Below are 23924 nucleotides of genomic sequence, written 5' to 3' on the forward strand. Positions count from 1 at the left end.
CTGTATATGTTTCTGTTCTTATCTATCAGTTCAAGATTTACTGGTCCATTTGGTCCCAGGAACTTATTGTGGCACCTCTCCAGATCTAACTGTTTATCTTTTGAAGAGTCAAAAGGGGATAGTGAGGGAGTCACTTCTGGCTTTGTTTGTGGGGTTCCTTCTCCTGGAAATAAATGTTAAATATGTAAAAAATTCAGGAAAAGAAAAAAAAACTGATTCAGATTCACATCAAGGCATAATAGCTTGCTACATTGCTACAGTCTCTAGTCACTATGTCAATCTCAAAAGAGGCATAAAGTGTTCAGTGCTCTCTCAAGTAGTATGAGCAAATGGTGTGATCATGACTACATAAGTTTTATGTCTTCATCCTAATTAAGGAACTGTATTCCGGGATCATGAAGCATAAAAAAGAAGTCTTGCCTCCTATGCATTCACTTTGGACCAGGACTTCTATTCCTCTCCATGATATACTGATGACCACAGCCAGTGGCCATCATGGCACCTTATTCCTGAAAGCTTGAAGACAGTACCAAAAAAAGATGCAGGGAAGGAGAAACAATGTGAAGGTAAGGGAGAAGTTTTTGGGGGAGATCTTAGCCATCTCCACTCTTTTATAACACAGTTCCCAAGCCAGGCTGTAAAGCAGCCATCAACAACACTGATCTATTTACAACAATAACATTTTTTAAGTTCATCACAGAGGGATTATCTTAAATATTTGTACGATTCTTTCCTCTAAGCTTTCCTTGAATTTGGAGAACCAGGCTTAGAGAGGAGTGATTTGGCCACATTGACTGTATTTCATCTAGTCATTTAGATCACCACAGATTCCTAAGGAATTTGGGTCACTGTGAGTGACTTAAGACAATGGCTCACATATCATTACACCCAAATCCATATTGTCGTGTTGTCTTTGATGTTTAGGATAGTTCTCAAGTAGCCCTGAAAGTGAAGAGACAAGAAGCATTATCCAGATGAACACATTTGGACTACTCTATCCATTCAAAGAGATAAATACAAAAAACAAGTAACAAAATAATCAAAAAACAAGAAACAAAGAATTTTTTTCAGTCCTGTCTAACTCTTGGTGACCCTATTTGGAGTTTTCTTGGCAAAGATACTGGAGTGACTTGCCATTTCCTTCTCCAGCTCATTTCACAGTTGAGGAAACTGAAGCAAACAGGGTTAAGTGCCTTGCCCAGGATCACACAGCTACTAAGTGTCTGAGGCCAGATTTGAACTCAGGAAGATGAGTCTTCTTGATTCCAGGCCCAGCACACTCTCCACTATGCCACCTAGCTACCCCTAAACAAAGAACAAACTTTGGTGAATATTTCCCTTTTGAATATACTGCTTCAGAGACAAAGGGTATTTGTTTATAAAGATTATTTGAAATTGGATAAAATACAAGTCATCTGTCCTAAACAGTTTAATCTAAATCCTATTTACAATGAAACAGAGTAGGGGCCATGATCTTTGAAAGGCTTGTCCATGTATAGGATTCCAAGACTGGAATCTTTCCCTGTTTTGTATTTTTCCTAGAATTGTGAAGATTCCCAAGAGATCCTAGAGAATGAAACGGATGAGTTGAGACTATGGAAAAACAGGACTAAGGGGAAGATTACTTAGGAAGATTACTTATTATTGCTGAGGCCACTGGGAAGAGTTGTATATTGAAATAGACAGGAAAAGAAAGAATAGTGAGATGTGTGGTAGGAGAAAGGGGAGATCAAAGGATCCTATGTTGCCCTTTCTTGCAAAAACCAGGAGATGCAGAATCCTCCTATAATCATGAAACAAGGCTTTGCTATAGTCTCTACCTTCTCCCTATAATATGCTACCGCAAAGAAATCATGGGACAGCTTTTTACTTAATATCCTCATGGATTTCCCAGGGCTTTATAGAGAAATGATGATTCTGATGTTGATCGATTTCCTTATCAAAATAGCTCCTTTTATCTTGGTATGTACTTTCCCTGAGTCCTTCCATATGCAAAATCCCTGTTGGTTTCTGCCTTTCAGTTTCATGGGCCCCCCTAAGTCTTTTTGATGGAGGACTTCAGTTCACTCCCAGCTTTGTTTCTCCACAGTCAACCATATTCGTTCATGCAAGTAGCTGTTGCTAACTGCCTACTATATGCAGTGTATTAAGTACTGAGGTAGGTGCGAGAAAGGAAACAAATATAAATAAGAAATTATACCTGCTCTTGAGGAGCTTATTAACTAGTAGGGATCATTATACACATAATGATAAATACAACATAAATTCTAATATAGTGAGTACATAAGAGAAGTACAAAATGTTAGGAGACGTCTGAAGTAGGCCTTGGAGGATGGGTAAAATGATGGCAGTAAGAGAAATAAGAAGGGCCTGTCCAGCATAGGTGAGTAGACTTGGGAGAGTACAAGCTAGGTTAAGAGGACATCAAACAGTTCACTTTTTCTAAAGCGTGCAAGATATGATACAGAGTAGTGTAAGATAAGACGGGAGAGGTAAGACAGACATGGGCCTTGAATACCAAGCTAAAGAGTTTGGAGCCATTAAAGATACTGAAGAATGGAGCAATTTGGTCATACCTGTACATTAGGAAGATTAATCTAGTAGCAGGATATGGAATAGATTGAAATGAGGAGAGACTGGAGATCAGTAACCTATTGTAGGAGTCCAGATATTCAATGTAATGAGGACCTGGACTAAAGTCACATCAGAGGAAATGGTAACAGTAGAATAAATATAACAGGTACTGTGGAGAAAGAATTAAGATGTTGGATCTTTTTCATCTTATTCTACATGAAGGGCCATGGAGAGGGAAAAATCAAAGATAATTCTGCATTTATGAACATGAGCGACTGAGAAAAATGAAAGACAAAGGACATCAGGAAAAAGAGTAAGTTTGTGGAGAAAGATGATATGTAGGTGTGTCATCACCATCCTTTTCACTAACATTCGTATATCCCTTTAAGGCTTACAAAGTACTTTACTTGCATTATTTCATCTGATCTTTGCAACAACCCTGTGAGGTAGGTAATAATAATAATAAATAATTGAAATTATATAGGGCATTAAGGTTTGCAAAGTGCTTTACAAATATCTCATTTTATCCTCACAACAACACTGGGAGATAGGTGCTACTATTATCCCCATTTTCAGATGAGGAAACTTACGCAGACAGAAGTTTTAGTGACTTGCCCAGAGTCACATAGCTAGCAAGTATCTGAGACAGGATTTGAACTAAGGTTCAACCCTCCATCCACTTTACCACCTATTGGTGCAAGACATCCTGATCTTGAGAAGCTGGTAGGTTATCAAGGTAGAGATACCTATGCAAAGTTAGAAATGGAAATCTGAAGCTTAGGAGATAGTTCAGGAGGAGAATTGTAAATGAGCATTTTCTGTAAAAAGATGACAATCAGTCAATCAACTAGCATTTATTAAGGTGATTCATTAAGCTCAGATGATGGGACCTTGAACTAGGATAACATCCATGTGAGTGGAAAGAAGGAAATACATAAGAGATGTTGTAGAGGTAAATCAACAAGACTTTGCAATTGTAAATAAACTAGCTTTTATTAAGCACCAGCTATGTGTCAGGCACTGTGCTTAAGTGCAGGGGATACAGAGAAAGGCAAAAACAGTTCCTGCTTTCAGGGAGGAAGGAAGGAAGGAAACAAGTATTTATTAAACACCTATTAAGTGGGGCAGCTAGGTGGCACAGTGGATAGAGCTTGGAGTCAGGAGGACCCGAGTTCAAATGTGATCTCAGACACTTGACACTAGCCGTGTGACCCTGGACAAGTCACTTAACCCCATTGCCTAGCAAGAAAAAAAAAAAAACCAAACCAGAAACAAACAAAAAAACGCCTATTATGTGCTGCGCACTGTGCTAAGATCTTTACATAAATTATCTCATTTGATCCTCACAAAACCTTGGGAAGAAGGTGCTATTATTATTCCCATTTTACAGATGAGGAAACTGAGAGAAACAGAGGTTAAGTGATTTGCCCAGGGTCACATAGCTAGTAAATATCTTAGGCAGGATTGAACTCAGGCATAGTGTTCTACCACTGTGCCAACAGAACTATCACCCTATAGACAGTGAATAGAGAAATTTTCTGAACCAGAAAGTTTATATAGCAAAGCATTAAGAAATAATGCTAAAAAGATAGGATAGGAACCGATTGCTGAAGAGCCTTTGTGTAAGGCTAAGGATTTGAGTTTTATTCATCAGTGATACTGGCAAGATAGTGACAATATCAGAGTTGGGAATGAGAAAGATTAATCTGGAAGTGTGAGTATGGTAAGAAGAGAGAGTAGAAAAAAGTGTTAGGAGGCTGTTGCAATAGCTTAGGCTAAGCTTCATAATACTTAGGTTTTTCATTACCTGGTCTGGACTTCTGATGCTCCTGTGGAGAATTATGACATTTCTCTTTTTTCATGTCAACATCAGGAATTGTCTCTATATTTTTTCTATAAAGATAATAGGTAATCAGAGTTGAAATTTTGTTGATAGAGGTAAGAAAAGAGAATATCCTAGTGTCTGGACATAGACACTGACCCTGGAGTTCTCATGTGCTTTCTCATGTCAAGAACCCTAACCCTAACTGCTCATGATGTCATTAGGAATATCTTTTGAGACAAGTTTCCCTTGAAACACTTGTACTTTAGTCACAGCTCAGGGAGAGAGCATGCTTAAAGAATCAAAGGACCATAGATTTAGAGCTGAAAGGATCTTTGAAGTCATTGATTTACAGACAAGAAAATGAAGACATTGAGAGGCTAAATGATTTGCCCAGTAGCACAGAGATAATAAGTTTTGAGGCAGGATTTGAATTCAGGTCTTCCTAAAGTCCAACACTCTACACTATTTCACCTGACTTTCATAGACAGTGAAGCAAAGCATAGGAGTGTGTGTGTGTGTGTGTGTGTGTGTGTGTGTGTACTCACTGCTTATCTTTGCACTCCCAAGTCATCAGTGAACATTTATTAAGCATCTACTCTGTGCTAGGCACTGTGCCAGCAATTTAGAGCAGTGCTTAGGCTAAAAAAAATTTGTTGAATTGAATTGTGATCACATGCATGTGTATGATGTATGTCAATACATTTAAATATGCTTGTGTAACCCTAAAAGACTATGTATTAGTATTTTCTAAGAGATAAGCATCTGACACAAATATCACACATGAGGAACTTACATGGAAGGCTTTGTCTTCAGCAGGGCTTCAAGATCTTTTTTCATGTCTTTGCTTAATTCAGTGAGAGGGAGCCTGTAGAAATAGGAAAGAAATCATATTCTCCCTGTTCTGATTCTAGTGAGATTCTCTCACTCATTAATTTTGGAGGCTGCTACACTACCTAGTCCCTGGGGGTGGGGGGGCAGGGAAGAAGAAGAGAAAATCTCAGACATAAATGAACCAATGCTCACATTTATCTCCCCCACTACTCCTCTCTTGGGTTTTTAACTCTTTCACAACCCCAGCTCCATCTTCTCTATTTAGGAAACTGACAAAATGCCTATCAGGGCAGGAACTATGATACCCCTCTCTTGTGTAGTCCAAGTATAAAAATCTCTTTCTTACTGGGAGAGCATTGTACACAGTAACAGCCACATTGACTGATGACTGACTTTGATGGACTTAACCTCTCTCAACAATGCAGGGATCTGGGACATCTAGGGGCCTCATGATGGAAAGTGCTGCCCACATCCAAGGAAGGAACTATGGAGTTTGAATGCAGATCAAAGCATACTATTTGCTATTTTTTTCTTCTGTTGTGCTTAGTTTCCTCTTTCTGGTGGTTCCTCCTATTAGTTCTAATTCTTACTTACAACACCATTAATGTGAAAATATGTTTAATAAGAATGTATATGTATAGCCTATATTAGATTGTGTGCCGTCTTGGGGAGGGAAGTGTGGAGGGAGGGGGAGAGAAATTTAAAACTCAATGGCTTATGGAAGTGATTGTTGATAAATCAAGATAAATTAATAAAAAAATGCACAAAGAAAAAAAATCTCTCTCTTGTTTTAGCCAAGAGAAGGTTGAAATTTTTCAAGTAAAGTCTAGTCAACAAGTACTTATTGTGCCAGGAGCTATGCTAAACCTGGTGGTAGAAAGAAAGGCAAAAATAGTCCCTGCCTTCAAGTTTTTTAAATTCTAACGGGGAGACAATATGCAAACAACTATGTACATACAAATGTGTATATATACAGGGTAAATTATAGGTAATCTTGGAGGAAAGGTACTAGTATTGTTGGGGACCAAGGAAATCTTCTTGTGCGAGGTAGGATATTAGCTGAGACTTAAGGGAAGCCAGGAGACAGGTAAGCAGGGAGAGAATTCTAGGCAAGGGGGGACAGCCAGTGAAGATGTAGAATGAAGAGATGGAGTGTCTTCCATGAGAAGCAGCAAGGGGATCAGCGTTGCTAGATCATAGAGTACGTGGAAAAGAGTAAAATGTAATAAGATTGGAAAGGTAAGAAGGAACCAGGTTTTAATAGGTTTAAAAAGCCATATAGAGGGTTTTATATTTGATTCTTGAGATCATATGGAGTCATTGAAGTCTAATGAGCAGGTGTATGTGGAGGGAGTGACATGGACAGACATGCATTTTAGGAAGATCACTTTGCCAGCTAAGTGGAGGATGGACTAGAATAAGGAGAAATTTAAGATAGATAGAGAACAATCAAAAGGCTATTGTAAAAGTTCAGTAGTGAGGTGATAAAGACCTACACTAAGAGACCAACTGTATCAGAGGAAAGAAGGGGCATATATGAGAGATGTTTCAAAGGTAGAATGGGTAGGATTTAGCAGAAGATTGAATACAGGGAGTTGGGGAGACACTGAGTGTGGAGATCTAGCTAGAAATGGCCATGTGGAACTTTCTAGTGCAGGGAGACGCTGTGCACCAGGGCAATAAGAGGTTCTAAATCTGAGGGACCCAATGCTGTGCAGTGTGCAAGAATAGATGTCAACTGGCAGCTTTGTTGTTTAATACCCAATTCAGTGTTATAAGTCTGGGGCTGACTGAGGAAGGAACTTACACATAACAGTGTCATAAGAATGAGGGGGTTTCATGGGCCCTAGGTTGTGTACTGAACAAAGAGGGAGTTCTGAAGCAAACAGCAACTGTGTGGTTCTGACCCCAGGAGTGGAGCAGGGTCTCAGTTCTACCTTCAGCCTATTCTGAAGCCTGCAGTAGAATAATGAGACAGGAATTCCAGACAAAAGGGGAGTCCATGGTAATGTCACTGTGAACTAACAAAGTTTTCCAGCTGGCTGACTGTAGCTGAATGCAGCAGAAGTTTATTGGAATTCCAACTACGGCAAACCCAAAAGTGTGTTGCTTTTAACCAGTTCCAGATTATGAACTTGCAGAACTCAGACCATGGGAGTAATGATTAGATTTTGCCTTGGGTCAGACAACTCTGGGATCACTGAAAGTTTGGAGGTCCACAACCTTAGCTATCCCTGAGGTCCTAAAATAACTCAACATTCAGTGACATCCCAAGAAAGCAGAGCATTACCCACCCAGATAATTACTCCAGAAGTACCCAGAGCATAGCCTTAATATTAGTTCTGAAGTCAGGGTGGAAGAATAAACAAACAAAAACAATCATATCATAAATAGCTATTATAATAACAGGGACATTAAGACACAAACCCAGAAGAGAATGATTCCAGACATTTGTACGCAAAGCCTCAAAGAGAAACACAGTTTGGGCATGAGTTCAACTAGAATTCCAGGAAGGAATAAAGCAAGAATGTTTTTTAAGAATTACTTTTTTAATGAAATTAAAATGCTAGAGGAAAATATTGGAAAAGTCAGAGCTAAGGAAAAAAGAATTAGAAAGGTAATTGACAACTTAGCAGAAGAGTCACAGAACTTTACCCAAGCAACAAACTCACTGAAAACTAGAATAGTCCATAGAGAAGGTAATAACCCCTGAGACAACAAGAAATATTAAAACAAAGTTTAAAAAATTGAAGAATAGAAGAAAATGTATCTCATAGCAAAAACAATGACCTGGAAAACATACTGAGGAGAGATAATATAATATAAGAAAGCCATGACCAAAAAAAATGGATATTATATTTCAAGAAATCACGAAAGAAAACTGCCCAGATATCTTTGAATTAGAGGACGGAAGTAGAAATAGAAATAATCCACCTGTCACCTCCTGACAGAAACCCCAAAATTAAAGCTGTCTGAAAATCATAGCCAAAATTTAGAGCATCCAGATCAAAGGGAAAAAAAATAACAGAGCAGCCAGCAAGAAAGAATTCAAGTACTGAGAAGCCAGTCAAAATCATATACAATTTAGTATCAAGTAATATAAAAGAGCAGAGAGTTTGGGATGTGATAATCCAGAAGACAAAAAATATAGGCCTATGACCAAGAGTGACATATCTAGTAAAACCTAGTATAATCCTACAGGGAAAAAAAGAATAATGAAATAGAAGATTTGATCTGAGTAGAAACTTTGAAATACAAACAGGAGTCAAGAAAAACTCAAAAAAGTTGATGTGATCAAGCAATCATAAGGAACAAATCAGGGATCTACTCTCCACATTTTATTATGGGGACATGAGACGTGTATCACCTCAGAACCTTCTAACAATCAGGGACTCAAAGAGGAATTCTGATTAGGCAGAGGGCTTGGGAATGGTTCTGTTATGTTTTGATAATCTTAAAAGAAGAATGGAAATGGGAAAGAAAAATGCACTAGAGGGGAAAGGAGAGAGGAAGGATGGGGAAAATGATCTCATATAATCAAGGTGTATAAGTGCATCTGTACAAATAAGGAGAATGGGGTTAGGGGTAAACAGTTGATTTCTTCAACCTCTCTCTTACTCTTATCTGAACTGATAAAATGATGAAAAAATACAGACACATATGTACAGACATATGGCGTTGGATATAAAAATGTGTCTCCTTCAACAGGGAGATGGAAAGAACCGGAAGAAGGGAAAGGAGGTAAATAATAGGGAGAGTAGGCTAAGGATGGGAGTAGTCCTAAGCAAAACAAACTCTAAGGATGTATAAAAATATTTATAGCGGCCCTTTTTGAGGTGGCAAATAATTGGAAATTTCGGGAGTGCCCATCAATTGGGGAATGGCTAAACAAGTTATAGTATAGAAATGTGAGGGAATACTAATTTTCCGTCAGAAATGATGAAGGGATGTGAATGGGATGTACTCACTCGTAAAATGGAAACCTTAGAATGGATCAAAACCCAGAACCCAAAAATATGTTGTTTACAAGAAACACATTTAAAAATGAGAGACATACATAAAGTAAAAATAAAAGGTTGGAGTAGAATTTATGCTCCAGCTGAAGCAAAAACAAAACCAAACCAAAAAAAATGGGTAGCAATCATGATCTCAGACAAATTTAAAGCTAAAACAGATTTAATTAAAAGAGATAAACAGGGAAACTATATTATGTTAAAAGATACAGATAATTAAGTTATTTATATCAGTACTAAACATACACACGAAATGCTATAGCATCCATATTTTTAAAGGGAAAGGTAAATGAATTACAGGTGAAAATGAATAGCAATACCCCTCTCAAAATTAAATAAATCTAACCAAAAGATAAATAAGAAAGAAGTCAAGACAAGCTAGATATGATAGACATCTGGAGACAATTGAATGGAAATAGAAAGACATATGTCTTTTTCTCAGTGGTACATGTCACCTTTACAAAAACTGACCATATATTAGCACATAAAAACTTTATAGTTAAATGCAAAAAAAAGCAGAAATATCAACTGTATCCTTTTTAGATCATAATGCAATAAAAATTACATTTAATAAAGGACCGTGGAAACAGATAAAAAATCAAGTGGATCAAAGAATAAGTCATAGAAACAATAAATATTTTTTGTTAAAGATAATTATAATAATGAGACAACATACCAAAATTTATGAGATGCAGCAAAAACAGTAATCAGAGGAAGATTTATATCTCTAAATGCTTATATCAATAAAATAGAGAAAGAACAGGTTAATGAATTGAGAGCAGGGACTATCATTTGCCTTTGTTTGTATCCCCAGCACTGCCTGGCACATAGTAGCCACTTAATAAATATTTGATCACTGCTGAGATTATATATATCTATATCTATATCTACATATATATCTGTATCTATATATATCTATATATATGTGTGTATGTGTGTACACACATATAAAATATGCATACATGCATCTACATGCATATACATGTATATAAATATATACATACCTATATAGACATACACATATACATACAAATGTATATACATGCACACATATATGCATATACATAAATACATACACACACTATACTTTTAATGAGGGGAGAGAGAGGGAGAGAGAGATTGAAGCTAATTGGAGCTCAGAAATGCAAAATGGGTCAGATGATTTTTGAAGGAGTTAAGGGCTCATACTAGGGAAGTATAGGAGATGAGCCCAGAAAGGGAGAATCGAGCCAGAATCTGGGATGTTTTAATGCCAGACTAAGGAGATCTTTAGGCCATGGGAAACCATGAACTGTTTTTTAATCAGAGTAGGACATGAAAATGATATCTCGGGAACATTAGTCTACTAGCTAAACTTGGAGAATATAGAGGCAAGAAGCCCGAAAGAAATCCTTACATATGAATATATGACCCAGCTCACCTTATTGGGATGGTTCTTGGGAGAAATTGATGATATCACACTACCAGAGGCACTCAGTTTTTGGCCTTATATTGTTTCTCCTCCCCCTTTACCCTCTCCGTTAAATGCTTCTATTGTAATACCATATGAGTTTTTGTTTTTTTGTTTTTTTTCCTGAGCAAAAGGGAGACTTACCTCAAGGTCTGCAGTTTACAGTTAGGGTGTCTTAGCTCTTTATAAAATATCTTCATTGATCTGTCATCCAGGAAACTGCCATTTAGTTCCAATTCTTTCAGGCTTTGCTTATGGCTGAGTATGGAGATAAGCTCCTGCCATTGACTGAGGATGAGAGGAGAACTGTACATCCTGAAAGAGGACACACAAAAGAAATGTTCATTGCTCTTCTCAGATAAGTCCATAGTGTCCTGTGGGAATGACCTGAACCCATAGAAAACTTTGTTGCCTTTTTCACTGGGCACAGACATATTTGGACTGCACTTCTTTCCACAAGTCTCATCAAGAAAGGATTTGGCCCTAGATTGACGCAAATTGCATAGGTGGCCAGAGGGAGAATTTGGGACTAAGCAAGTGGAATATTATAAATTACTTCAAAGATAGATTCACATGGGACTCTACTCTTACAAAAGGAAAGATTAACACTGAAAAGATTAGTTAGTCAGAGGACATTTCCTCCATTTATGCATACTATAACCATTCTATCCATACCTTCTCTTCTCTGTCTTCCCAAAAATCCTCCAAAGAGTATATGCCCAATATTCAGGAGCAAAAAGTATTATTTCCAGGTTGGGAAACATGAATGAGGAGCAAATGTTAAAAGAATTAAAAATATCTTGTCTAGAGTAGACTAATGGGGAAGGTTTTGAGTCAACCAATCAACCATTATGTGCTTATTATGTACCAGGCATTGCACAGAGCATTGGAAAAACAAAGGTAAAAGGGAAACATTCCCTGCCTTTAAAGAGTGTACGTTCCAATGGGAGGTGAGAGACAATATGAATATATTCAAATCAAATACAAAATGAAAACCACTAGTAACTTGGAAGGAGGGGGTGTTAGGGCAAGAATCAGAAAAGGCCCCATGTGGAAGGTGGCTTTTGACTTGAATCTTAAGGAAAGTACCTCTTGTATATTCTATCCAAGGTGAGAGCAAGTGTTCTTGTCTTATTTTGGTTATGAACAACAAACAGGCCGCTAACATATTAATAAAATTAGTAAAAGAAGCCATCACACTTAGCTGCCTAGACACTGAAAAATAAATAAAACACAGCATTGTCCCATTTCATCATAACTTTCTTGGCCCTAGGGCAAGTCAGAGCTGTCTTTCCTCCATAAAAGGAAAGGCAGAAGGTAATTCAGTAATTAGCTACCTCCAGGGAAGGGAAGATGGACCAAAGGCTAAGTAAATAACTCTGACTTGGAGGCTGCTAACTGAAGTGTGAAACATAGGTGAATAAAATCTGAATATGAAAGTAAGAGTGGGGATTAGTGAGAAATGGAGACTGGCATCATAGTTTGAAGCTGACTTCTTATCCTACTATTTGGGGGAAAAAAGGAAGGTGAGTCCTCTCCAGCATCTTTGCCAAGAAAACTCCATACATAGTTGTGCATAGTTGTTTACATATTGTCTTCTCTGTTAGCTGTGGCATTCTAGTAAGGAACAGAATTATGATAAAAGATTAGGCATGACATAGCTAGAAATGTGAATTTCTTCATATAATCTCTCAAAAAATTGCTCTAAGGTAGCCCTTTTTGCATTAGGGTATGGATAGAAATCTTCAAAAAGTGATGGATGTATATTGTATTTATAATGTATAACACTATTATATAAATATAATAAATTATTCTATATATACACATACACATATGTATATATTTATTACATTTTATATATTAGAAACATAATATTTATATATTTTATATGTCTGTATACATACACATGGGAGTACCCAAGTAATAGAGTAGATAAAGTGCTGGCCCTAGATTCAGGAGGACCTGAGTTCAAATCTGACCTCAGACACTTACTAGCTGTGACCCTGGGCAAGTCAGTTAACCCTGTTTACCTCAGTTTCTTTATCTGTAAAAACAGCTGGAGAAGTAAATGGCAAACTCCTAGGTATTGCTGAAAAAAACTGAAACAATCCTAGCCCACTCCAGTACCTTTGCCAAGAAAACTCCAAATGGGGTCACGAAGTCAGGCACAACTGAAATGACTGAACAACAGCATACACACATATGAGGCAGCTGGTGGTTCAGTGGATAGAGCACTAGACTTGGAATAAGGAAGATCTGAGTTCAAATCTAGCCTTAAACACTTCCTAGCTATTGGACCCTGTGCAAGTCATTTAACATTTATTTGCCTGACAAAAGGTGATCTACTGGAGAAGGAAATGGCAAACCACTCCAGCATCTTTACCAAAAAAATGTCCATGAGGTCACAAAGAGTTGGACATAACAGAACAACAAAAACAATACATACACACATATATGTATGTGTATGTACATATACAAAAATACACACATATGTGTGTATATATGTGTGCGTGCATACACACACACACACACACACACACACTGAGAAATCCCTGCTGGGGAAAAGGAAGTATTTCTTGGAAAGATAGAGGAAAATTTTTCAAGAAGAAAATGGAGAGACTCTGAGAAGGCCCAGGTAGAGGGGAGGAAGGATTACTGAGCCTTTGGAGCTACATAATAGATTTGAAATTCTTGCTAAAGAAAGTGCACCTTGACCCCCGAAGAGGAAGCAGTTTTTTTCCTCCAAGGAACAAGGATGAAGATCCAATGGTGATACCATGAGAGAAGATCTTCGTTATTAACTATAGGAAAAATGGACATAAAATGGAGGTGACTTCCTGCTAAGGTACAGAGATAGCTACACATGGGCCTTGTGTCATTAGTAGAAGGTGTACTGTTCTCCATGCCAGAAAATGTACTTTCTCCTCACCTCCACATCCAAAAAGCCTTAATTTCCTTTGAAGTTCAGCTAAAGTTCCATCTTCTACAAAACAATGAGGTTTTCCCTCAATATCCAATTACTAGTAACTCTCCCATCCAATTATCTCTTCTAGATTTTCCTTATACTTTTATATGCTCCTCTGATTGGAGTATAACCTTCTTGAGGGCTGGGATTGTTTCATTTTTTTCAGCAGTGCCTAGGACAATGCCTGGAATGAATCAGGCACTTAATAAATGCTTATTCATCAACTTAGGAGAGTATTTGGCTACAATGAAGCTTTCTGAAACTTAATTAAAACTAGTGACCAATACCTGCTTTTGAGGGTAGGGATCAAGGTAGACACCTAAGCACTTTCAAAACACATGCCTTAGAGTCTCAGGGAACACGAACTAACTAGCCAAATTATATTCTTAGAATTGAAAAGGGCAAATAAATGTAGACACTTACAGAGCCAAAGTTTGACTGACATGCAGCCACATTCCCTCTACACTACAGCATAACTTAATGCAGAATATAGAGACAAGGACATCCTTTTGCGTGTGAAGAGATAATCTTATTCTTGGGAAATATTCCATTGCCTGCTTCACCAGTGCCTCCTTCTGAATCTCATATAAACAGTGAAACATTTCCAAAGGGTCTGGGTACAGTAGAGGATTCATAGTCCTATGTACATTGCTTTCTGCAATTATCCATTGTAGTAATTCTGCTTTCACTCTTTCTGATATTGGGCAGGTGAAATTTCTTTCCAGCTCTCTCACAGTCTCTTCATTCAATAGGCCAAAAAGGAAACGCACTATGAAAACCTCTGTGCCATATTCTCTGTACTGTTCCAGTAGCTCTTTTATACCCCTCCCAAAGATAGGATCATCTGTTCTTTCCTTCTCTTCCTCTAGCACATAGAACATGGCAGCAAAAAATTCCAGGAATCTCCTGTGAATGAAACTGTAGCAGTTGTTATAGCCATTCTTTTTCTCAAGAATGTACATGCCCAGGAAAGCAGAGTCATCAGACACATCTAACCCATGTCTCTCAAGGTCATCTCTATCAAATGTGGACTTCCCTCCCCAGAATTCCTCTGCAGCCAAAGAACACAGGCCTCTCAGTTGGGTGTCATGGTGCTGACTTGGATAGCTCCCATCATTAGATAATCCGAAAGAAAGATAAGACACATAGAGAGCTGTGGTGGTTTGGGGAATCAACATGGGCTCTTCTCCTCTTTCCATGTGCTGTTTCAGGCAAGTGCAGACAATCCAGCACTCCAGGGGGACAGAACACATATTCCACAGAGTGTCATTGGCTTTTATCACACTGAGGGCTTTTAGCACCTTAGCTTCAGTTTTGAAAAACTTAGAGATATATGTCTCAATATTAGCTTCAGTGAATCCCAGAATCTCTACACAATGTGGCTTGTCTGGTAAGAACTTCAGCATCCGCATAGCCGAGGGCCGTGTAGTGATCAGTAAGGATGACTTGGGAAATATTGTTTTCCTTAGTAAACTGCCCAGGAGGATAGGCATTGGATGCTTTTCCTTCCAGTGGTGACATAGTTCAGATTCAGGTTCCTCAAACGGCCACTTCAGTTCTTCAAAACCATCAATAATGAAAAGGAGTGCTTTTGGCTTGGACTTAATTGCCTCTATGGGTACTTGGAGGTCTGGCCAATCTTTGGAAATCAGATCAGCTAAACTCATCTCTGACATAAGGTTTAGTGTTCTGCAGTTCAGGTAAAAAACATTTCGAAACCTGTCCTGAAAGAGGTCTCCGTTTGCCCAGTCTAGCATTATCTTTCTTGTCAGTATTGTTTTCCCAATTCCAGGAGCACCATGTAGCACAACAGTCTGTGGAACATGTTTCTTATCAGGCCCAAATAATGCTGTTATGTCAATTATGTGTGCTTGTTTTGTCATGACTGAGTTATGTCTATTTTCCATGGATATATTCTCAGGTTCTCTGGATTTACTTAGAAGCAGAAGAGGTATGAATTCCTTGTGTAAGTATCCAAGGTTTTTGAGACAAGAGCTACCATCCCAAGCAAGACTGAATTTTTCTCTCATTCTGTTTATATATTTTCTTCTGTTACCTATGACAGTGAAAAAAAAACATGAAAAATACAAGTTAATAGACATGTCCAATTCCAGAGAGCTATCTCTAATTGGGCCAACTCTAGAGTCCTTAGAGTAAAAGTATATGCCTGGACTTAAGTCCTCAGTGGCCTTAAATACTCAGTGGCCTTAAATATATATATATAGGGCCTTAAATATATATATATATATATATATATATATATATATATATTTCATTATCAACCTCAGATCTCCATGTCTGAGCCCCAGAAAGTTTTCCAGATAACTTTTAGAGAAACCATTAATTGTCCCTGAGGCCACGGGGATACTGACAAATCTTGGCTAATGCTAATGAGACAAAGGCATCTTCTATCTGCTCAAATACTGTAGACACACTATTTCTTTTCCCAATACAAGGAATCTTAAAAAGTTCCCAATAGTTTGGTGGAGAAAGGTGCTCATAGAGCTATCCTGGTTGCCTTCAGGTTTTCCTGTTTGAATCGTGAAAAGCTATATGGGAATGTAGGGGTACCTAAAATCTAAGGCTCAGTTGTATCCACTTGAAAAAATATAATTGGGCATGCAGACCCTAGAGTTCTCACTGTTTTGGGTCATGTGAACAACAAAAGTACAGACCATACACTTTCTCTAATTTGCATAACCTTTTAGACCTCTACAAAACAAACAAACAAAAAGTGCCAAAGATAAAGCAAGTTCAGCTTTGTCTGTTGTTTAGTATGCCCAGAATCCAAAAGAAAGTTATAGAAACAGGACCTGACATTCATTATCTGTAAGCTCACTGAGTGCTTCTCCCCTGCCTCCTGTGCTACTGGCAGAAAGACTGTACTAGCTGACCCAAGAATATGATACAGTCTTTCATGAGAACCCACCACTATACTCTAGTCCCCCCCTTCCTACTTCCAGTGGCATGGAGACCCTTGATCCTGGGTTTGCTTAGGCCTTGACAGCCAATTTGGCCATAGCCATTCAGGAACAAAAGCCTGCCAAGGGGCTGCAACCTGGAAGCACCAGTGCTGCAATGTTCTGAACTCCAACAACAGGCCAGAGAATGGAAGAAATAGAGGTGACAGGTCACCAGGAAAGAATACCTATATATGTGAGTCTGTGCAGTCTACTAGAGTCAGTGTTATTAGAGTTGAATCATAGAGTTGAAAGAGACCTCAGAGATACTTTAGTTCAACTTGAACCTAAAGCATGAATTCCATTCCAAGTAGTCAGCTAATCTATACTTGAATGAAGGCTTAATGAAGGTCAAGGTGACCATTGCTCCAGTTTCTCATTGGAAATGTTGAATACATATATTAGAGTGAACCTATTCCTCCCCAAGGAATAGGACCTTTAGGAAAAGGTGAATACTCAAAGTCCACATGATGCTCAGAATCTCCTTATATGGCTCTAGAGCCCCTCCCAGTATCCCCAATCTTTATTTCTCTCCTACTATGAGAGTTCCGTTGGCCATTCCCAAGGATAGGAAGCCTCCTGTTCCAATAACTACACCTCCCCCAGTCACTATGGGGTTCACATGTATACTAGATAGTGCAGGTAACTGGTCTGGGAAGAAAGAAGCTCTTTCTAAAGAAAGCTTGACAGGAATTCCAGGAAATCCACTTAATCTGGGGTAACACATAGTGGAAAGAACTAAGATAACCAAGGCAAGGAATGTGGAAAAGCATCTGACTTTAGAAAAAGGAAGTGTAATCAGAAGGCCAGTCCACACTTCAGTATAGGTACTATATGATTCTGAAACAAAGATCTCAAATGTAGCAATTTTATCTGCTTTATAAGTATGATATTATTTATGGCGAGTCACACTAATCATTATTTGAATTTCTCCATAAAGATATGGGCAATTATAAGAGAGCAAGCAATAATCTGATAGTGAGAAGCATCCCTGCAATATGAGAGTGCCAAAGTTAATGGACATGTAAAGACCTACCTTCAAGGAATCTAATAGGCCGATAGAGGATATAGATATACTAATTTCAATTCAAATTAATTCAATAAAGATTTACTAGTCACTCACTATGTGCAAGGCAGTAGTCATGGGGATATAAAAAGAAAAAAAACAGATATATTTTAGCTATCTTTGAACTTCCTGGGAACACATATATACAAGTTCAAAGTGTAACAAAGTCATTTCAAGAGGAAATGCACTAGCTGAGTACATCAGGAAAAGCCTCGGTAGGAATTGCCACTAGAACTATTACTTTTGAGAAAGCTAGGAATTCTAAGAGGCAAACATAGAGGATCACCTATGCAAAAGCATGGATGCAGAAGATGAAATACCATGCACAAAAAATGGCTAATAGGTCAGAATGGAATAGAGCGTTCATGAAGGGGAATAATATAGAATAAGATTGTAAAGGTAAATGGGATCCGTGTTGTAGAATTTGCTAAATGTCTTACCTTTATATTTTATACTAAAAACAATAAGAAGCCATTGAAAATTTTTGCATAGGAAAGTGACATGGTAAGATCTGTGTTTTAGGAATATCAATTTGGCAGCTATATGAGGGCATGGATAGGAGAAGAGTAGAAACTGAAAGTCAAACAAGAGGTTGTTGTAATAGTCTAGGGAAGAGATAATGAACGAGGTTAAAGATTGTGTCTGAGTAGAGAGAAGGGGATAGATGCTAGAGATATTGTGGAATTAAGTTTAATGGTGCTTGAAAGCTGATTGGATGTGAATAGTGAGGGAAAAGAAAAAGTAAAAGATGGTTCCAAGGTTCTGATCCTGGATAGCTAGAAGGATGGTAGTACTCAATAAAAATTGACGTGTTTGAAAGGAAAACACACGACCTAGAGTGTGAACAATTAGGGAGGACATGAGCATGAGGAGCAGTAGTTATAAGGTAACTCTCCCAAGGTTGAAGTTTCTACATCTTTACTCACCCATCAGAGGATCTTCAGCCTTTGCTCTTTCACACATCTCCTTCAGTTCCATCTTCTCCCAGATTCTGATAACAACATCCCATACTCTCTGCTCATCAAAGATATTGACTATAATGGAGGCCATTTTAATATGACCAGCTTTCTCTAACTGGTTCTGATAGTTTTTTTTTAAAAATTCTTTCCCTGGAAGATAATTTTTCAGCAGCAGCTTGAATGTCTTTAGCTCCTCTTCCTTCAATTCCCCTAAGTACCGGACTAGTCTGTGTCTAGTGTTCGCTGCCATCTCTTCCCCAATACTGGATCTTCAGGGTCAGTAGAGAGGAAAGTGGCTAAATTGATAGACTTAGGATACTGAGGATACCTTTTCCTGGACATATAGATATTCTTTATCCATGACTGAATAGTTTCTTGTCAGAAAAGAATGATGAGAAATGGCAGAGGTGATAGAAGTCCAGAGATGAGTAAACAGCCACATTTTCAAAAAGAAAAATGGTAAATGATAGTATCAGACTGCTGATCACAATGATGGTCCCTGGGAAAAAAACAATTAGAGTGAATTGTTAAATTGATAGTTTCTGAGTATTTAAAAGGAAACCAATAATCATTAGGAAACAGCAGAAAAAATCAGTAAAAACCAGACATGTAAGTCAGTCAAGAAGAATTTAATAAGTGCCTCCTGTATGTCAGGCTGAGTACTTAGTGTCAGAGATACAAAGAAAAGCAGAAGACAGTCCTTGATCTCAAGGAACTCACAATCTAGTGGTGAAGACAACATGCAAACAACTATGTACAAACAAGATATATACAGAATAAATTGGAGATATTCTCAGAGGGAAGGTACTAGCATTAATGGAGATCTGAAAAGGCTTCATGTAGAAGGTGGTATTCTATCTGTGTCTTGAAAAAGCCAGGAGGAGAGAGGGGGAGAGAATTCTAGTCATCTAGTACTGAAGTTGGTATGACACCTAGGTTTTGAGTTTGACTGACTAGAGGATGATTGGTAATATTGACAGTAATAAGGTAGTCTGGAGTGGCAAAGGTTTTGGGGGGAAACAATGAGCTCAGTTTGGGACATGTTGAATTTAAGATGTCTATGGGACATCCAGTTTAAGATGATAATTGAATCCCTGAGAGCTGATGAGATCATCAAGCAAAATACTATAGAGAGAAAAGAGAAGAGAGTATAAGACAAAGCCCCGGGGATACCCACCATTAGCCAATCTGACCAGTATGAAGATCCAGCAAAGGAAACTGATAAAGGAACAGAAAGGTAGTAGTACCAGGGTAGAACAGTGTGATGAAAACCTAGAGAGAAGACAGTATCAAGAAGAGGGTGATTGATAGTGTCAAAGGCTACAGAGAGATAAAAAAGGATGAGGCTTGAGAATAAGCCATTAAATTTGGCTATTAAGAGATCACTGGTGACTTTAAGAGAGAGAGAAATTTTAATTGGATGATAAAGTTGGTAGCCAGATTGTAGTGAGCTAAGTAGAGAATGAGAGTATAAGAAGAGGACACAGTGACTACAGATGGCATTCTCAGTGAGTGAGTTTAATCATAAAAGAGAAGAGAGATAAGGGATAAAGGCTGGTGGGGATGGATGGATCAAGCAAGGGTTTTTTGAGGATGAAGGAGAAATGGTGTAGGTATCAGGGAAGCAGGCAGATGGGGAGAAGATTGAAGATTGAAGATAAATAAGAAAGCAAGATGGTTGAGAGGGCATTGTGCTGGAGAATGTGGGATAGAAAGGATTCATTTCTACATGTAGAGGGGTTTGCTTTGGCAAGGAGAAGGGGCTACATTTTCATATGAGATGAATGAAGGTAGAGATAGTGGCAGAAGTACTATGAATGATGTAAGATGAGGGGAGGGAAGAGGGAACTCTCAGTGAATGGTCTCAATTTTTTCAGTGAAATGTGAGGCAAGGTCCTTAGCTGAGAGCATGGCAAGGGATGAGGAGGGAGCCATGGGTTGTTTGAGGAGGGATAAAAAGTTTAGAAAAGCTGTTGTGGTAAATTGGTTAGTGAATCAATTAGTGGGTCATAAAAGTATTACCTTGCATCAGTGAGGACCCAGTTCAGATTATGTATCATAAATTCTTAGTACTCCCAGCCAGGAGAGTTTTGTCATTTTATCCAGCTTAGTTCAGCTGCATGTAAATAGGGACAAAGGTAGTAGATGGGGCTTAGTAGGACAAGACTGGAAATAGTAAAAGGGGCCAGGTATTTAAGAGAAGAGGATAGTATAGAGTGAACTGGTTCTCCAGTGGGTCATGATGGAGAAGGGAGGAGAATGCAACCAATGCAGAAATGATAGCTGGAGAAAGAACTGAGGAGCAATTAGAAGTCTTAGTGAGGATGAAGAATGGGATTTAGGTTTACAAAGAAGAGAAGTGGATTGACAAATCCATTTTGATTTGAACACATAAGGGAATTTCAGAGTTTATGAATATGGAAGTATGGGGCATTTGTGGGTGATGGTAAGATCAAAAGTATGACCATCTCTCTGTGTAGCTGAGGTGGGGTAGAGAAGTAAATCATAGGAAATAGCAAGTTGAGTTACTGGGAATGACAAGGGTGTTTGAAGTCAGCTAGGTGGAACAGTGGATAGAGTGCTGGGCCTAAAGTCAGGGACTCATCTTCATCAGTTCAAATCTGGCTTCATACTTACTAGCTGTGTGACCCTGGGCAAATCCCTTAACCCTGTTTGCCTCAGTTCCTCATCTGTCAAATGAGCTGGAGAAGGAAATGGCAAACCACTCCAACGTTTTTGCCAAGAAAACTTCAAATGGGGTCATGAAGTCAGACACGACTGAAACAATTGAACAACAAGGGTGTTTTAGGGAGTATTAATCTGTATGTTAACATTCCCTGGTATGAGGGCAGGAGTTGGGAATGAAAGACTGCCAGGCAGGCACTGAACTTATTGAGGATAGAAGGAAGTGTCCTGGACGTTGGTAGTCAACAGCTAGCAGAATTTTGATTAGTTGGTAGATGTGGATTGAGTGAGCCTTGAAGGAGAAGTTACCAAGTGGTGGTAGTAAGGAGAGAATTAGAAGTGGCAACTGGAAGCAAGGAATATTTCAACTCCTCCACTCAGCCACTGTGGGGAAGGAGAGAAATGCGTGGAGAGGGTCACCAAGGAGGCTATGTCCTCAAGAGAATGATGGATCAGGAAAACCCCGGAAGGACAGAGTGAGGATCCAAGTGGAGAGGGTGATCAAAAGTGTTAGATGCTTCATAGAGGTCAAGAAGAATGGAGATTGAGACAAGTCCATGAGATTTCACAATTAAGAGATCAAGGTAACTTTGGAGAGAGCAGTTTCAATTTAGTGATTAGGTTAGAAGTCAGATTGCATAAGGTTTATAAGAGAGTGAGAGGAGAGGAAGTTAAGTGGAGGCACTGGGTGTAGATAACTTTTTAAAACACTGACTGGAAAATGGAAAAGTATAGGAAGAGGGTTATTGGGAGTGGTGATTATAAATACTTAGAATTCTAATGATTCCTGAAGAAGACAGGAGAAAACTCCAATCTTTTCTTTGAAGAAGTAGGGAAATGTTTTTCAGAATATTGCATGTGCCATCAGACTCAGTTATTGTGTTGGTTAGTTTTGCCCAGTTACTTCCCCTACTACCCTCTTCTTTGTTACAAGGTATATCTTTCTTGGGATAGAAGAATGAAGGGAGATATTTGGAAATAAAGATGATGTAAATACAAAAAAAAATAAATGTTTTAAAGAATTCTAATGACTGGTGCATTACTTCCATATCTATGCATTCTCTTTTCTTTTGTAAATAAACTTAAAAAAAACACACACTCCTGTGGTCTGTATTGTGTAATGGCAGGGAGCAGAAGTGGGAAAACAGAAGTAGGTACTCAAAGAGAGCACAACGATTTTTAGGCAGCAGCAAAGAAAGGGAAGGAACTTGTAAAGAAGGATCAAATGCAGAAGGTTTCTGAATGGGGGGCAAAGGGGAAGTAGGGGTTGGTGCCCCACACTGGAAATAAAAATTCATGAAAGATGAAAAATGTAAAGTCAAATACAAAGGTCATAGATTTTGATTTGGAAGGGACCTTAAAGTTCATCCAGTCCATTCCACCTCCATTTTATAGGTGAAGAAACTCAGACCTGAAAAGCTAAATGACTTGCAGGAGGTCACATAATAAGTAAGCGAGCCAGGATACAAACTCAAGTCCTGAATAAAATGTAGGCTTCTTTAGCAGTACTTGACTGGTTTAGTTGAGAGAAGTTGTTGCTCAATTGTGACTCAATTCAGCAAAGTCTAAATCTTCACAGAGCAACTGATTTGTACGGGTGTCAAATTAGGGAGGGTCCTAAATAAAGAGTTTGGAACTGATGATATAGTAGGCATCTGGTAGCCAATGAAGTTTCTTGAGTGAGGTCCAGTGTATTACTTTTGTTGTTCAGTCGTTTCAGTTGTGCCCAATTCTCTGTGACCCCCACATGTTCTCATATATACACACATACATGCACATATGTACATGCACATACATATGTGCATTTGAGTAAAAGGTTATCTCAGAGAGAAAGCACTGGAAGTGGGGCTGGGGATGGGCTCAAGAATGGGGATCAGGTTGGGAAAAGCCTCCTGCAGTAGGTGGGATTTGAGCCAAATCTTGAAGGAAGCCAGGGAAACAAGAATCAGATGCTCTGTATTTGTGTAAGTAATAGTCATGACATTGCCTTCCTGATGTCATGGTCCTCTTCAAGAACGAAGGACAAACAGCAACAAGAGTTGTAAGCAAATAGGCTTTCAGGCAGAGGTGTTTTTGAACCAGCTTGAACTGGCTCTATCAAGTTGATTATTAAATGCTCAGTATGAGCATTTCCACCTCAAAATCAGAGCTACAGATCAAGGCTTGATTTATTGTTTTGTTGTTTGTCTAGACTTAGGAAAGTGTTGGAGGAAATGTTAATAATGCAGATTAGATTTTAAAATGTGCCCTAAACATTTACCAGGCCCACCCCTGTTTTTAGTCCATAATCAGAGGTACAGCTACATTCGCAACACTGCATTAAAGACCTTCTCCCTCTTCCTCTCCTATGATTCTGAGAATGTCTTTCATTAAGGCTCAGTGCTGGGATACAAGTACATGAAATTCTTCCCTGAGAGGGGACAGAATCACAGCTAAGGCTGTGATTGAACACACTGAGAATTCTGTGACGCTGAAATAGCAGCACCATTGGTTGCCTCAGCTCAAGTTCTCAAGAACTTCCACCTCCCACACCAAGCCAGGATGCTGTAGCCAGGTTCCTGCCCAGAAAGCATTCACCTCAGGGTGCCCCATTGTT

General features: G+C 38.6%; 1 protein-coding gene across 1 annotated transcript in view; it reads right to left on the bottom strand.

Moving 5' to 3' along the window:
- Window positions 1-23924, bottom strand: part of NLRP1 (NLR family pyrin domain containing 1) — a 35109-nt gene that overhangs the window by 10672 nt on the left and 513 nt on the right. Inside the window, exons 2-7 of the mRNA XM_027870252.1 lie at window positions 18611-19142; window positions 14082-15714; window positions 10838-11008; window positions 5193-5264; window positions 4382-4467; window positions 1-163 (exon numbers count right to left, since the gene is read on the bottom strand). Coding sequence (XP_027726053.1) covers window positions 1-163; window positions 4382-4467; window positions 5193-5264; window positions 10838-11008; window positions 14082-15714; window positions 18611-18893 — 2408 coding nt within the window. The 5' untranslated portion in view covers window positions 18894-19142. The remainder of the gene's footprint in view (window positions 164-4381; window positions 4468-5192; window positions 5265-10837; window positions 11009-14081; window positions 15715-18610; window positions 19143-23924) is intronic.

The sequence above is a fragment of the Vombatus ursinus genome, unplaced genomic scaffold (assembly GCF_900497805.2).
Source record: "Vombatus ursinus unplaced genomic scaffold, bare-nosed wombat genome assembly UNPS02014796.1, whole genome shotgun sequence".
Taxonomy (NCBI): domain Eukaryota; kingdom Metazoa; phylum Chordata; class Mammalia; order Diprotodontia; family Vombatidae; genus Vombatus; species Vombatus ursinus.